The sequence below is a fragment of the Symphalangus syndactylus genome, chromosome 1, assembly GCF_028878055.3.
Source record: "Symphalangus syndactylus isolate Jambi chromosome 1, NHGRI_mSymSyn1-v2.1_pri, whole genome shotgun sequence".
Lineage (NCBI taxonomy): Eukaryota > Metazoa > Chordata > Mammalia > Primates > Hylobatidae > Symphalangus > Symphalangus syndactylus.
Genome location: NC_072423.2, coordinates 115,947,379 through 115,962,145, shown reverse-complemented (window position 1 = coordinate 115,962,145; position 14,767 = coordinate 115,947,379). Strand labels below are relative to the sequence as shown.

The following is a 14,767-nucleotide window of genomic DNA, read 5'->3' as shown; positions in this document are numbered from 1 at the left end:
ATAACCTTTTCCCTTGTTTAAAATATTGAGCTGCAACAGACACAGCAACCACATTCCCATCAGCACCACATTCCATGTTCCTCTAGAAAAATGATTCAAGGGATATGAGTTTATGCTTGAACAGACTTCTTGCTTTTGGGATTAAGATTAACTATATAGTTCATAGGACAGTTACCAATGCCATAGCAAAATTGGGACTTCCTTCACCAAATAATCTAGTGAATGTAATAAAACCTGGAGGGAGGCTGTGTAAGGTGATGGTTAGGAGTATGGGCAGGAGAGCTAGACTGCCTGGTCTCAGGTCCTGGTTCTGCCATTTACCAATGATGTAACCTGTGACCCCGGTTAAGGCATTTAACCTCTCTGTGCCTCATTTCCTAATCTGTAAAATAGGGATAAAAATACTTGCATCATAGGGCTGTTGCAAGGATTGAATCAGTTATTTTTTTTTTTTTTGAGATGGAGTTTCGCTCTTGTTGCCCAGGCTGTAGTGCAATGGCGTGATCTCAGCTCACTAAAACCTCCGCCTCCTGGGTTCAAGCGATTCTCCTGCCTCAGCCTCCCGAGTAGCTGGGACTACAGGCATGCGCCACCATGCCCGGGTAATTTTGTATTTTTAGTAAAGATGGGGTTTCTCCATGTTGGTCAGGCTGGTCTCAAACTCCCAACCTCAGGTGATCCACCTGCCTCAGCCTCCCAAAGTGCTGGGATTACAGGTGTGAGCCACCACACCTAGCCTGGTTAATCTTCATAAAGTGCTTAGAACAATGCTTGGCATACAAAAAGCACTATGTAAATTAGTGTTGAAAATTAGAGTATAAGGTTTTAGAATACACAACCCTACAGAAGAGTATGCCCCAATTCATTTATTCATTCAATAAATGAATCTAATAGTGATGGAAAAACAAGATGGTTTAATACTGTGCCATCCTTGACTTCTTGATTTTTTTGGTTATCATATGTTCTTCGAATTACTTCAATACACTAAAAAAGAACTCAGAATTTATGGATTTTAAAGATGTCCAATGCAAAGGTGATAAAAATGTTCTGGCAGTATTTAAGCAGAATGATTAGTGAAGATTGTCATTGTTTTAGTAGACAATTTAAAAAGGAACATTCTACTGTTTACATCTCTCTTACCTACTTAGCCTAATATATAAGACATCATTCATAACATTATTTAGCAAATACTGCAGACCCTTGTCCAGTATTGAATTCCTGTCAATTGTGAGGGGGGAACAGTTCAAATACATGTTCTATATTTTAAGACATTGGAAAATCTTTATATAAAGATAACTCCACGGTATCTGAACTCAGGCTTTTCTTCCTGTGTCTTTCTGATCTGTCCATTTGCCGTCACCTCTTAAATCCTGTCTCCTCAGATATCCTAGCTTCTAAAATCCCACTTCCACGGTCTCTCCTTTCTGAGCAATCTCTAGCACATCTAGAAAATATCATTTATAACATCAGCAATCTCATGTTATCTTATCACAACAGAGCTCCTCACACAAAACCCAGCCGTCCAACCACACACAAACACATCTATGTGCCACAACAGGTGGGGCACCTGTGCCTTCATTAGGGAGGAAATCCTCCCGGCTTCACCTCTTTCAGTTTCCCTGGAAGGCAAAGTCCAACCCTGCAAGCTGTCTTCCTTTTAGGTGCCTCTGTAGAGAATTATGTAGGGACATAAGAAACATCTAATGTCCAGTCTACGAAGAACTGATCACCAATTTTGGAGCTCAGCAGTTTAATGCTTAAGAAGGTGAGCAAGCACTTCCTCTCTATAACCTTATCAGACGACCTCCCAATCCCACTGTGCCCACTGATGCCACCATCATAGCTCTAACCACCATGATCTGTGGTTATGTTGGCCCCAGAGCCTTCATCTGCCCAGGGAACTTCTCTGGGCATAGTGTGTTTTACTTGTCTTGTGTTCTAAAGGTAGCACAAAGCCTAACTATAGTAGGCTCCCAATAGTTATCTGAAACTATTTGAAGCCATTATCTGATAAATACCATTTTTTTTTTCGCTGATCAAGCTGCTCAGGGTTACTTTCACTTTTGAGAACAGGGAGGGTCCTCAAAAATGGAGCACGAGGAAAGTCATCAGACTTGCTTTAACCTGCTCTCCTTGCTTCAACTAATTTGGGTTAACTTTCTCCCATTTATCCACACGGCTCCTTTAAAACTTGCACCATACTTGGTCAGCCCCGCCTTAATGAGTTCCTTTGGTGACCCCAGCTTCACCTTGCAGATATCCTCTCCGGGTATCCAATGCCCATACTCCCACTCGGCCATCGCAAGGGGTTGGGGTTGGCTTTTTTTCGGGCAACTGCTCCCAGCTCCCAGTAATCACTTCCATCAAGCCCGGGTTTCCAGTTCCCGCTAGGAAGCGTCGGGGACGTCCGGGCACTGCGCACCTTGCCAGCGCCGGTTACCAAGCGCCTCCTCCCCCCTGTCAGTGGGACAACGCTCTGGTAAGCACCCGAGGCAAGAGGTCCCAGCAAGGTACTGGGACAGCGTTCGGTCATAGAGAGTGAGAGAGCCAGCGAGAGATATTCCTGGGTGGAGGGGTGAGGACGCCTTAGGACTAGTGTCCCCCACTCCCAGACCCTTCCCACCAAGAACTACCTACGGAGGGCTGCATCGCCTCTCCTCTTCAGCCACCCTAGGGACTAGAGAAATGGAGGGGAGAAGAGCGGGCAAACAGCATCCCCGGGCCAATCACGACGTCCGCCCCTTCTTAGTCGGGGTCTCTCTCTCTCACACACACACATACACACGAGCTCCTAAGTCAACTCCAGCTCTGAGTAACTACGCCGCACGCCTCTCCCACTAGGAGTCCCCCGGCCCGTGTGGCTCGCCTCACCCCAGCTTCTTCACCCCTACCCCAGTTTCCCTTCCCAACTGACCGTGAAGCCGGAGGCAGTTCCCCAGTCCCAGACCCCGGTGGGGCTCCCGCCGCCGCCGCCGCTGCCTTCCCCTGCAGTCCCCAACCCGGGACCCGGCCTCGGGCTGCGGCGATGGCTCCTCGGAACGAGGCGCCGCGGCTCTCTGGACTCGGCCAGACACCGGGCGGCGCGCAGGAGAAGCCCATCGAGCTCCCGGCAGTGGCGGCGGCCGCGGGTGCAGCAGCGGCCGCCGCGCAGGTTGATGACGCGCTGACGCGGGGGGTGGGACGTCGGGGCGCGGTCCAGAGGAGGCGACGCGCGCAGATGACGTACGACTCGCGGGGCAGTTCGGCAGCATGGCGTCCGTGGCGCTGAGCGAGGCGGAGAAGGTGTACATCGTGCACGGCGTCCAGGTAGCGACAGCAGCGGCGTTGTGTCGGCCGCCGGGTTCAGCCTGGCCCTGCGGGTCGCGGCCTGCCCTGGGTTTGCCAGGGAGAAGGCAGCCGAGCTGCGGCGACTTTCCGTTTACCTTGTGATTAAACGGCTCTGCTACCGGCGTTTGCAATTCAGAGCTGGCAACGCGGACGTTTTTAGGACTGTTAGCGCATTTGCAGTTTTGCGGGTCTATAAGATTCTGAACCCGGGCAGGAAGCGTTGGGCAGTCTCGGAGGCCTTAGTGAGAGAGCATCGCCCCCAGGGCCATCCATTCGGCATTCGCGCACATTAACTGGTCCGAGCCTCACTTTTCTCTTCGAGGAAATGGGAGTTTGGAGGTGGGCTTCTGGCCTGCTTTTCCTCACCTCGTGGTTAGGAGGCGCATGCGAGGTGAACGCACTTTGAAAATACAAATTGCCGTACAAATAAAGGGGGAAGGGTTTTTAAAAAGCGGCTAGGACGCCTGTAATCCCAGCACTTTGGGAGGCCGAGGCGGGCGGATCATGAGGTCAGGAGACCGTCCTGGCCTACATGGTGAAACCCCGTCTCTGCTAAAAATACAAAAAAATTCAGCTGGGCGTGGTGGCGCACGCCTGTAGTCCCAGCTACTCGGGAGGCTGAGGCAGGAGAATCGCTTGAACCCGGGAGGCGGAGGTTGCAGTGAGCCGAGATCGCGCCACTGCACTCCAGTCTGGGCGACAGAGTGAGACTCCATCTCAAAAAAAAAAAAAAAAAAAAAAAAAAAGCGGCTAGGTAGCCGATAGCCTAAGTGCTGTTTCCATTTTGCCGATGGAGAACTAAGATCCCTAGGCAGCTATAACCTAATATCCTCTGTGTTCTGTATTAAACCCCTGGTTTTGACCACTCCAGAATGAGGGTTGAAAAATGTTGGACCTGGTAACGAGCTACCCTGTATCCTCCTCTGGCTGTGTCTCCACTTGTTAACCCAAGGTGTGGTCCTCCTATCAGAGTTCTTCATCTCATCCTTGGCAGAATTCTGGCGACAGCCCCTACCTCTTTTCCTCGTGCCTTTCCTCTGTCAGTACCAACTGCAAAGTCAGTGGTCCCGTGATGTAGCCATCAGATTGAAGCGGCCAGCTATCATTAAAGTCCCACAACGTGAGTTAAGGACATGTCCATTTAAAAGTCGTGACCTGCTGTTATCTTCTGGGCCCTTTATATATGAAGAAATGCCAATATTTAGCATATTAAGCCTGGATAATAAAGTCAGAACTCACAGTTGCATATTTTAGTTATAATTCAAGATTAGCAATAGTGGGACATATGTGTGTATTACAGGGTAACATGTATGTTATTTGTGTGTGAGGGTGCATAAAAATGCCCAAAAGCAATTAGATATGTCTTTCCCTGCTATATTTTTGTATACACTTTGTTCAGGTGATTTTTATCCTCAAAGTATGTTTTTTAGGGACACATTACGGATAACCGTTTTCCTCTAAAAACCTTTGGTTTTCTTTGTTACCGCAGCTTACCATGATAGACTGACTCTGTCATGTGTCCTGTTTTCTCTCACATTTCATCTCTGAAAGTGGCACTGAGGCATGGATATATCTGTAACCTCAAGGTTAGAGATTTCTCCCCAGCACCTTAATTCCCGTGGCAGTTCATTAGCTATCCAGCAGCAGAGTCCCACCATAGTCATAAATCTTTTATTACTTTATAATGAGTTAGAAAATCATTTATATTTATAACACACCTGTTATCTGCTGGGTGCTGTGGGGGAAGAAAAGACTATAAGCCTCAGTTCTGGTCCTTGAGATGCTTAGGATCTAATTTGGGCAAAGTTAGTTAATTTTATTTACCAACATATATCTAGCTCCTGGCATGTTATGTGGGAAACAGTAGGGGTGCTAAAACATGGTTGTGAAATAAATGAAAGATAGGAGGGAGACAGAGTAAAAGTGAATAAAATGAAGACAAAGGTAATATAAGATCTATGCCAAGGAAGTGGTACAGTTAGTGGAGGTTGAAGTTAAAGTATACCAGGGGCTGGGCATGGTGACTCACGCCTGTAATCCCAGCACTTTGGAAGGCTGAGGTGGGAGGATTGCTTGAGCCTAGGAGTTTGAAACCAGCTTGGGCAACACAATGAGAGCCCGTCTCTAAAGAAATATTTTTTTTTAATAAATAAAAAGAATTCCAGGGACTTGTAATGCTCTGAAGGCTTCCCCAAGGAGGTGGAATTCCCCACCTAAATCCATGTCAAGGATTCCTCCTCTGTATCTTCAGGACTCAGTATTCATTCATTCACCACAGAGCTGAGCTAGACTCGGGGGCTAGGAGGGAACCTGTCCTTATATAGCTGTCATGCTAGAAGGAAGATGCAGAAATTATAAATGTACTTGAGTGTTTATATACAAAATTGTACTGAGTGCTATGAAGGAAAAAACAGGGACACGATCTAGACTGGGAGGTCAGAGGAGGCTTCCCTAAGGAAATAGCATTTGAACTGAGTTCTCAGCATGGCTGAGAATTAAGTAGGCACGAGTGTTCCAGAAGGAAGGGGTGGTGAGTCTGTAAATCCTCAGGTGGGGGACATGTGGAGCCCAAGGGGTGGGCTGGGGGAAATGGTGGAAGATCAGCTTGCAGAGGTGGCCAGAAGCACGATCCTAGAAGTCTTACAGGCTCAGTCATACCCTCATCATGGATCTTGGAAGGCAATAGCCTGTTGACTTGTCTGTATGGGGGACCCTTAAGGCATAGCCAGTGTCTAGCACTTGGTAGGTTCTTAGTAGCATTGAATGAGTGATGTAAGCTTTAAAGGGGGAATGAGTTGGATGGTGTTTTTATTTTTTTAAATTAAACCTCCCTCTCACCAGTACCATGGACATATTTGGCCACAGTTGTTGGTAAATGCTCAGCTGTGTGTATCACAGAGCCATGCAGAGTAACGGGCTTCAAATCAACGTCTTCATAAGGGCTTATTAATGTTGGCCAAAAATATGCCATATTTGTGGAGGAGCAAAACACAATTTAGACCATCCAAATAAAGGTCAGGATGCAGGTGAATGAGCCTACCATGGAATCTCAACTAAGTCAGTTCTGAAATCTCCTAAACTTTTGTTGCGTTGGTTATAGAGTGCTGGCAGTGCATCTTAAGCAGTGCCTGCCTGGACTCCTGTTGCTTGTATAGTCCTAGTCATTTTGTGTTTTACTTTTCACCTTCGGTCCAGTAAGGTCCGTTCCAGCTTCTGATGTCACTTTCCCTTCAGCCTTTGGTTCTTTTACTATTTCAGGGAATATTTCATCTTGTTTTGGTGATAGTTAGAAGCGGTTGAAATTAACCTCACGATGTTGTGTTGAGGATTCAGTTGCTAGTAATGGTAACCAACACACTGGCTCAAGCAAAATAGTATGGATTACAAGGCTGCAAGTGTTTCTCCAGGAATCCTAATCTGCTGTTCCCCCGCCCCACCCCCTGCCCCCTTTGCTTTGTTTTTGTCTGCCTGCAGATTGGTTTTCTATTTCTTGGGCCAGTGGTAGAAAAAATGTGGTTCTTTCCCAGATCCTCTGTAAAAGAGACCATTCCTTCTCGTTCAGTTCCGAACTCATGTTTCCAAGAGAAAGAAACTCTAGTTCTTTTAGGGGGTTGAGGGAAAGGATGGACAGAATAATTAGGCTCAAACATGGCCACTAGAGGATGCGTCACACTTGGGAGAAGTCAGTTTGTGAGAAGGGAGGGTGGATCACTTTAGTTTTTGGCAGAAAATGGAACCCACTTCAGATAATTCAGTAGACTTTTATGAGGGAGTCTAGAGCAGTATGGGTGGGTTTCAGGGAACCAATAAGAGATGTTGAGGAGCCCCAGGACAACTACTGGGAGTGGCTACTGCCCCTAGTCCAAAGGGGCCAGGGGAGGAAACAGTATTACCACATTTCAGTGATAGCTGGAACTGTGGAGGAAGGGTTGCCCAACATAAGTCATAGTCTTGGATAGATGCAGGCACTATCAGAAATGTGGCCCCTAGATTGGGGGTGAGGGGCACCCTCTGATCTGGTATCTTCCATTGGACAAACCCAACTAGAAGCCAGCAAAGGGAGTCTAGGTGATACAATTTGAGTCAACCTGGTGAACAGATCCCCTCTCCCAGGGGAGAACAGAGAATCAAAAAGGTGGATTAAATCAGTATTTTGATAAATAATTTGATTGGCTTCTGTTAGGTTCTCTTTCAGTCTTTGAAGGCTATATCCCATTCTTATTAGGTACATATTATAATTTTTATTTCATTGAATATTTACAACAGTTCTGAAGGTAAGTATTATCTCTGCGGACAAGGAACTGAGCTCGGGCAGGTTGAGTCACTTGTCCAAGGTGACACAGTGAGTGGTGGCACTGGGATTTAAATCCAGATCTGTCTGATTGCAAAGCCTATACTTGACTCTGAGGCCACCTTCCTGCTGCAGTGAAAGTCATTGTCTTCCATTTCCTCAGTAGGGATCCAGAGATCAAGGCGGGAGAGAATCTTTGCTTCCTCTACCTCCTTTTCTTTTCCCTTTTCTCTAAAAACTTGTGGGGAAACCAGAAGGGAAAGAGAAAGTTCTAATTGGCACCTCCCACTCCCCAGTTTTTCTAGAGCTTAAATAGTATATGGCATATACTGTTGTATTGTTTTGGTTGCATTTTTCCCACATTGAGTATAAGTTCCTTTAGAACCCTATATTGCATTTCTTTGTATAGCTTTTGTCTTACTAGTATCGTAAAGGATTTTCTCTGCCCATACTATGGAGAACTTGGAGTAGACTTCAGAATTTTTAGAATCTAGGATTTCTCCTTTTTTCTGGCTTAACTGGCTAGATGTGTGTTTTCTTCATCCATGAGAAGCCATTGCTAACCTCCCTCTAACCGTCCAGGGATTCTGAAGCCTCGAAGTGCATTTTACTCACCTACAAAATACAGATTCTGAGGCTTTACTCCAACATTCTGAATCAGACTCTCTGGGGCTGGGGCCTGAGAAGGGACATTATCATAAAGTGTTGGGAAATTTGGGAGCAGCCACCAGACATTGGCCCATGGGTGAGCCACTGACCAGAGATATAGGAATCTCTGCTCTCTCCTGCTGAAGTCATATGGTTTCCTGCCTCTTTTTGAATGAGGCTTTGGAGTCAGACTGAGCAGGCACCTTCACCATTTACAATAAGTGATTTTACTTGCGTAACTGAGCCTGCTTCCCCTTGTGTAAAATGGGGACTTATGCACCTGGAGGTAGAATGGGGTTATGAGGAATGATGAGATAAGAGATGTCAAGCTCTTGGGCTGTGGTTAACACAGAAAAAATGCTGGCTCCCTTTCAAGTTTGTTTTTCCATCAGAAGTGTGACTTTGTCCTAAACCATCCACACTAGATCCCCAGCCTTCATAGTGACCTCATTAAAGATTCAGCCTGTGGCTCTTGAGAATTAAACCTCTTTTGATTTGAAGGAATCGGGATTTTTCAATTATCTCAAGAAAAGGGATAGGCCAGGTGCAGTGGCTCACACCTGTAATCCCAGCCCTTTGGGAGGCTGAGGTGGGAGGATCACCTGAGGCCAGGAGTTGGTGGCCAGCCTGGGCAACATAGCAACACCCTATCTCTAAAAAAGATGTGGTGTGCGGTGGTGTGTGCCTGTAGGCCTAGCTGCTTGGGAGGCTGAGGCCAGAGGATCGCTTGAGCCCAGGAGTTGGAGATGTCACTCCAGCCTGGTGACAGAGAGAGACTCTGTCTCTTAAAAAGAAAAAGAAAAAAGAGAAGGGGGATCTGTGGCAAGAGCTGGAAAGTCCCCAGACAGCTCTGAGGTACTGCCTCTCATGGGCTCCGTGGATTATCTCATGGCCTGTGGTTGTCTCTTTTTATCTCTAGTGACACCTCTGCTTTTCTCTGCCAAGATTTATCCCTTCTCTGCAGCCACTTGCTGCCCAGCTTCCCTTCTTTGTAGAATCTGCCTCTGCCCAATACCTTTACTTTCGTGTGGCCTCTCTGGGCTCCTCCATGTCGTGACCTGTCAGCTCCTCTTTAACTCCTTTCTTCTCTCAAGTGTTTCTCAGATCAGAGATCAGATTCCAATGAGAGAATCAGTTTGGTCTGGTAGTATTTCATGCCACAAAGAGTTGGTCACCCTTTGGATTATATGCCTTTGGTTCAGGCACCTACCCCTGGTCCTGGCTGTTGGGGATGGATGGTGACTGTTACGTGCCTTTACAGGGCTGTAGACACAATAAAGCTTTCCCAGATTCAGCCTACTGAGTGCTATGGCCATGACCTGGACATTAAACTGGCCCTCATAGGTTCAGACCTGGCCATGGCAATTGATGAACCCTACCACAGGGCTCTTGGAACCCTCTGAAAGCCATGTTATTGTATGTTCTTGGCTGTTGAAGGGAGTTGTAGCCCAGCTGATGGCTTCCATTTCTTTTCTGTGGATCTTGCTTTCATCATAAACATTGTTTAGGGGCATAGAATGGAAGAGGGAGATCAGGGCCTCAGCCTGGTTTTCAACTATGAGATTGAGCAGTCAGTATTTGGTTGCTCAATCTGGCCATGACAGAATTGGAGCCGGCCCCCAGGACTCTTGATTTTTAGCTCTCTGTCCTTTATGTTTACAGACCCGTGGCACAAAAAGCCTTATGCCCAGACACTGCAGGATGCAGTTACGGAGCCATATCCTTTTAGAGGAATGCCTGGCTACTCAACAGGGTTGGAAAGTCAAACAAGGATCAACACCTAGTTTGGCCTGCTGTGTCGTGGGCCCGAGCCTGCAAAGCTGGACCAAATGTGGTCCCTTTCCTAAGGGAGGGGTCATCTTCTAGTAGGGGAAGGAATTTAGTCTCACTTCTCTTCTAGGAATCTGGAGTATTAGACAAGTCAAAGCAAGGTAATGAGGAGTTAACATAACTTCGGAGGACCACTTTGAGTCTAAAATCCTTCCAGGTGTGTCAGATTGGTAGCGCCAACTTGTCAGTTTCTATTAAGAAGTAATAGGACTGGGCTTCCTGGGTGTGAGGGAAAGTAGGTCTGGGCTTAAATGTCCTTCCACTCTGTCACAAACAGGAGATTGAAACTTAGGTGCCTCCATTCTTATCTGTAACCTCTCTCAGGGTTGTTTTTGAGGATGCAGTGAGTTAATGCATGCCCCCAGAAGCAGGGGAAGGGAACTGCCTTGGGGGGACTCCTATGTGTTATACTGAAGGACTCCCTTAAATGCTTCATGACATTTCTGTTCTCTTGTAACTCTGTAAGGTTGGGGTTATCCCTACTTTCTAGATGAAGAAACAGGCTTAGAGCTATTGAGGTCAGGGTCACAAAACTGGCATGTGACAGCAGAGATTTAAGTATAATTTGGAAGGTGGCTGTTTCCACCACACCACACCCTACTGGTAGGGTTGTTGTGATCACATGGGTAACAGCTATGAAAGTCACCAAGAGCTTTCCTGGCATCCAGAAGCCCTTGATCTAGAGGCACATCAGTCTCCTCTGCTGAGAAGGAGAGGACACCACTCCATGCTGTTGACATCTCTTGAGTTTTAAAATGGAGCTTTTACTTCAGGGTAACTCCTATTTAAGTGTTCACACATGGATTAATTCCTTTGCTCCTGACTGCTGCAGATAAATAAAAACTGTGGTAGGGCACCAGGCTCTGTGCTAGGCCAGGCAGGTTTGGACAATTTCCTAAGCCTTTTATAAGGAAAACTGGGTTAAAAAGAAAAAAAAGTTGCCTTGGGTACAGTGATTCATGGACTGGTTAGGTTGGTTTTTTGGTTTGTTTTCCTCCTATCCTTTTTTTCTATGGAAAAAAGTGATGCATGCTTGGAAAGGAAAATTTGTAGCTTTTCATTTATCTTTTACTTATCACCTGAGCCTTCCCCCAGGAGGCAGAGAGTGAATTAAAGGCTGGAAAGACAGTATCTGATGAGGCTCAGTTTCTTCCTGGACCAAGTACATTTTCACTACAAAGAGGTGTGACTAATCTTTCAGAGCAAGTGATATTTTAGAAGCAGTAGTTGGACCAGATGTGGTGGCGCACGCCTGTAATCCCAGCACTTTAGGAGGCTGAGGCAGGAGGGTCTCTTGAGGCCAGGAGTTCGAGACCAACTTGGGCAACATAGCAAGACCCCATCTCTACCAAAAAATAAAAATAAAAAAAATAAAAATTAGCTGGGCATGGTGACATGTGCCTGTAGTCCTAGCTACTCAGGAGGCTGAGGTAGAAGGATTGCTTGAGCCTAGGAGTTTGAAGCTGCAGTGATCACCACTGCACTACAGCCTCGGTGACAGAGTGAGATCCTGTCTCAAAAAAAAAAAAGGAAGCAGCAGCAGTGGTAAACCCTGTGACCTTGTGGCCAGCCAGTTTCTCCTATGAAGGAGGTCTGTGCTGAGCCCTTTTGTAAAGTGAAGACATCCTTTACAATGCAGTGGACTGTGTAGCATAGTGGTTAAGAGCTCTGACTTGAGGCTTAAATGCTACTTACTGGCTGTGTGAACTTGGGCCATTCATTTGACATCTTTTAACCTCAATTTTCTCATTTGTAAAATGGAATAAATAACACTAACTTATAGGATTATTGAAAAGATTAAATGCATTAACTGCAGTATTCCTTGCATATTATGTGGTGTATAGTAAATGCACAGTAAATAGCAGCTGCTATTATTTATTGCAAATAATTACAGCCATTTTAAGTTATAGATCTGTAGAATTAGAGAATCACTTTGAGACTAATTTAATCTCCATCTTTTACAAATGAGGAAACTAATCCAGAAAGGTAAGGGGCTTGTCCTAAGTCAAGTGGCTAGTTAGTGCCAGGAGCTGGCTTGGAACCATGAGTCGTGTTGCTAATGATTGTTCATACTTATACCATATTTACACCCCACGAAGAACTTCTTGTCAATAACGTTTCTGGGCTGGGTTTTCACATTCCTAGCTGGGGAGTGGGGCACATGGAGGTGGAGAGGGGTGGAGTGTCAGAGATTGAGCTAGAAAGCCTTCAGGTTCTATGGGTGAGGTTGGGAAGAGACACAGTTACATAGTTATGGGTCCTCCAGTGAAGAGGGATCTCCTTCTGCAGTTTTACCCCAAAGTCTTACTCTCCTAGACTTGAAATTCTGTTGCTTTTTGAATCCATCTCCAGACTCAAGATAGGGATATCTTCCAGGGAGGAAAGGTGCTGGGAAAGGATGGGCTGCACAGGACCTTCCACCTGATTTGTGATGTTTATTTTCTGTTATTGAAAAGTTAAACGGGTGAAAGACCTGAAGCAAGTATGGCAGAGGGTGATCACTGGTACTGTGTGGTGCCTCAGTGTTTTGCTTTTTCTGTTTAATTTCTCAAAAAAGTCAGTCACATATGCAGTTAGCCAGGCAGTTTAAAGATAAACTGTCAGTCACATACTTTAGAGCAGTGTTTTATTTTTATTTTTTATGTTTCTGGGAAGCATCAACTCCTTGGAGAATCTGATTAAACTAATGATTCTTTTTCTGAAAAAAACTGCTTTTGAAAAATGTTTTCAAAGAATGAGAAGGAGCTCCATGAGCCAATGTGGAATGATTTCCTGCATATATATAGTTAAGTGTTTAAAAAAAAAAAAAGTAAGGGTATCTATAGTATTCCACCCTTCATATAAGAAACAAGGGGATATTTAAAAATTCATGTATTTGCTTATTTGTACAGAGGAAATACAAGAAAGATAAACCGGAAACTAAAGAGAAACGGGGTGAATGGGAAGAAAGGGGCATGAAAATAGCATAGTACGGAGGAGAGTGACATTTCTCTGAGCATACTTTTCTGAGTTTTGTCTCTTAGAACTATAGTGATAGCTCACAAACCCAGAAAGTAAATAAGTAATTAAACGTAACCATGATGTGGGGGAACCCAAAATGGAATACAAAAATTTACAAATGAAAATTAGCGGCCGGGCGCGGTGGCTCACGCTTGTAATCCCAGCACTTTGGGAGGCCGAGGCCTGCGGATCACGAGGTCAGGAGATCGAGACCACAGTGAAACCCCGTCTCTACTAAAAATACAAAAAATTAGCCGGGCGTGGTGGCGGGCGCCTGTAGTCCCAGCTACTCGGAGAGGCTGAGGCAGGAGAATGGCGTGAACCCGGGAGGCGGAGCTTGCAGTGAGCCGAGATTGCGCCACTGCACTCCAGCCTGGGTGACAGAGCGAGACTCCGTCTCAAAAAAAAAAAAAAAAAAAAAGAAAAGAAAATTAGCCAGGCATGGTGACGTGCTTGTAATCCCAGCTACTTCAGAGGCTGAGGCAGGAGAATCGCTTGAACACAGGTGGCGGAGGTTGCAGTGAGCCGTGCCACACTGCACTCCAGCCTGGGCGACAGAGCCATAGTCTAAAAAAAAAGTTACAAGTTACAAATGAGCCTGTGTTACAAGTGAATAATGTAACCACACTGAAGGGCACGTGGAAGAAAGGAACTCAAGTAACTGGAAAACAGTATTTTGGCTGGAAACTATGAGGCTAAAGACAACTTTATACAAATACTGTGTGCTATTAGTAAATTTGTTTCTCACAGGGGTATGAGTTAGAAGTTCAGAAATTGTGTATACTAAGATTGAACAAATACAGAAATACATGGTAGATAATAAGAGCCAGCCTTCTCCTTCTTTGAGAAAGAAGTTACAAATAAGAAACAGGAAGGTTAGGATGAACCATGTGAGGTTAGATTGGAATTGATGTATCAGTATGAACCCACGGCTTTTTAATAGATATGTAGATAGATACAGAATTAAACATAGATTTGTGTGTGTGTGGTGGGGGTGGTTTGTATACACACCTGTATTTTCTAGCTCTGTCTGCTGAGAAGTTCTGGAAGAAATAATACTCCAACAGCAATGAACTTAGAGCCTAGTTTCTGGTTTTAAGTACCATTCCTCAATAAAAGCAACCAGGGCTCCTTGGAGAAAGGCTTGATCCCTAGGGCTGGGCAGAGAAAACACAAGAGGATAGAAATCTTGTGTTGCAGAAAGTATATAATTACTCACAAAAAGTTGGAGGCATGTTGAAAGAGCACAAAAACTAACCCAAAGAAGCACCCAGTGGCCAAATTTGGAACACTTTGAGCAGCAAAATAACTAATGATAGTAGTAGATTATAACCATAGCATAAAAGATACCAATGAGTTGTACTGATATAAGTAATTGAAGGAGTAAATAAATGGGCAGAAGGAACAGGCAGCGCGTAGACCACCCTGAAAACCGTCTTCTGCCAAAAGAGTCAGCAAACTTCCTGTAAAGGACTGGATAGTAAAGATTTGGGGCCTTATGGGTCATATCTCTGGCCCAACCACTCAGCTCTGCTTTTGTAGTGCAGAAGCAATCATGGACATTACCTAAACAAGTGGGCATGGCTGTGTTCCAGTAAAACTGTTTACAAAAACAAGGGACCTTAGTTTGTTGACCTGTTGTAGAGGCTGCCTCTTTAGAAGATTAGGTGT

At 45.4% G+C, this 14,767-nt stretch overlaps 2 protein-coding genes across 12 annotated transcripts in view; one reads left to right on the top strand and one right to left on the bottom strand.

The window, feature by feature from the left end:
- ZDHHC3 (zinc finger DHHC-type palmitoyltransferase 3) overlaps positions 1 to 3,197 on the bottom strand; it is a 61,178-nt gene extending 57,981 nt beyond the window's left edge. For 3 of the 6 annotated variants that reach the window (XM_055280316.2, XM_055280326.2, XM_055280334.2), the window contains exon 1: positions 2,915 to 3,152. The gene's annotated coding sequence lies outside the window, so the exon portion shown is untranslated. Of the gene's footprint in view, positions 1 to 2,914 lie in introns of all 6 variants that reach the window. The other 3 variants (XM_055280355.2, XM_055280344.2, XM_063611003.1) reach the window with 3 other exon arrangements.
- An 8-nt stretch (positions 3,198 to 3,205) lies between these two features.
- The window catches only part of EXOSC7 (exosome component 7), a 35,763-nt gene continuing 24,201 nt past the window's right edge, over positions 3,206 to 14,767 (top strand). For all 6 annotated transcript variants that reach the window (XR_010113984.1, XR_010113983.1, XR_008657989.2 and 3 more), the window contains exon 1: positions 3,206 to 3,306. Coding sequence is in view for 3 of the 6 variants with exons in the window: in XM_055280279.2 (XP_055136254.2) it covers positions 3,250 to 3,306 (57 nt within the window). In the remaining 3 variants the exon portion in view is untranslated. The remainder of the gene's footprint in view (positions 3,307 to 14,767) is intronic.